Source organism: Ornithodoros turicata, chromosome 2, assembly GCF_037126465.1.
Source record: "Ornithodoros turicata isolate Travis chromosome 2, ASM3712646v1, whole genome shotgun sequence".
Classification (NCBI taxonomy): domain Eukaryota; kingdom Metazoa; phylum Arthropoda; class Arachnida; order Ixodida; family Argasidae; genus Ornithodoros; species Ornithodoros turicata.
In genome coordinates, this window is record NC_088202.1 from 116,691,571 (window position 1) to 116,693,122 (window position 1,552).

At 45.2% G+C, this 1,552-nt stretch overlaps 1 protein-coding gene across 1 annotated transcript in view; it reads right to left on the reverse strand.

Moving 5' to 3' along the window:
• Positions 1–321: 321 nt before the first annotated feature.
• LOC135385974 (uncharacterized) overlaps positions 322–1,552 on the reverse strand; it is a 12,434-nt gene continuing 11,203 nt past the window's right edge. Inside the window, exon 9 of the mRNA XM_064615634.1 lies at positions 322–612. Within this exon, the coding sequence (XP_064471704.1) occupies positions 424–612 (189 nt within the window). The 3' untranslated portion in view covers positions 322–423. The remainder of the gene's footprint in view (positions 613–1,552) is intronic.

Here is a 1,552-nt window from a genome sequence, read left to right on the forward strand (position 1 = left end):
TATACCGCTGGAGTTACGCTTCCAACAATAAGGACGCTTATGGATAGTTTATACACGCTGCGCATCTGTATCAAGGAATGACAGCGGGGAACAGCGCACAGATTACGCCCACGAAGCTCTCACGAACGCGGAAGTTCTGTGATCTCTACCCTTCACCACATGCCCTTCATCTGTAATCCAGACTGTTTTAGAACGCTCGTAGATTTGAGTTGCGACGTTTTCCCTTACTATGTAGTGCAAAATATGCGTGTATGTAAAATATTACGTGAGATGGCAGTGGCAGAAGATTTCACATTATCCCTTCCAAGAAGAAACGAAAGGCCTTCACTTCGCACTTTATTCTTGCAAGAAGACTGACGTTACCTCGAGTCACTCTCGACAGCAGCGATAAGACCGGAAGGTTACTTCCTTCTCCGTCAGGTGTCACTCAATCACCAACTTCGTGCAGGCTTCTTTTCCGAATTGGCCGTTCATGTGGCTCTTCATGTAACGAAGGGTGGGAAACGTCTCCGTCATGTTTGGATTACACGCAGATAAGTCATCTGCCATGTCGATGTTGACAGCAGCCCAGCTGAATCGCCATTTCCGATTAAATTTTGATGCCAAGCACATCTGCATTGAAGGAAGAGTTCACATTGCGGTATTATTCAACTTAACACGTTCTTCGTGCGGTGCCACCTTATGGACATATAGAGTATTTAGTTTTATTCGAGACAGACTTTTTATCAGAGCGGCAGACAAGCCGATTTTGAAGGTGGATTCGGATTGGGCGGCAAGACGAGCATTCACTCGATGAGAGTATATATGCATCTACTAGCAGCAGCGTAGCCAGAAAAATATGTTGGAAGGGGTTCGACGGGAACCTTACGTGGGAGAGAAGATTTCAACCATAGATTGAGAAGTTACCTGTCAAAAAGAACTCGTTACATGTTAAGTTACCGTGTGAAAAATGTAACTAAGTTAATAACGAAGTTCCTCAGCCTGAAATGTAACTCGCAGTTACTGAGTTACTTAAAAAAAAGAACGAGTTACTTCCAAGTTACTTGGGAGTTGGGACACAAAATAGCATTACGAAGGTGCAGCGCGAGTGAGCAATTGAGTTAGACCCTGAGTTGCCTGCGGAGGAGTGCAACACGCTTAGATCGTTTTCGTTTATGTCCAACAATAGACCTCTCCCTGTTTGTAAACAAATGACGTCATAGTGTTCGACAGCGCCACAAATTTGGTAGAATTGAACTACGCTCGAAGGTAGAGGTGAACAAGGTCGCACACGAAAGCCACGGTCTTGAGGCATAGAAATCTTAAGGAGTATGCTAGAAGGAAACCTCCGAAACTGGGACGTACGGGCGAGGGGAGCGCCATATTGAATCAGCTACTGTTGCCGCGGCGCATGCAAACAAAGGAATCCAGTAAGCATACACCAAACATAACGCAAAAAGAATGTTTTTGGAACAGTAACACACCGCCAGAACCCATGAAACCGTAAGACATATGAAAACACATACACACACACACACACACGAAGAAATAGACACGACACGGACGCCACATG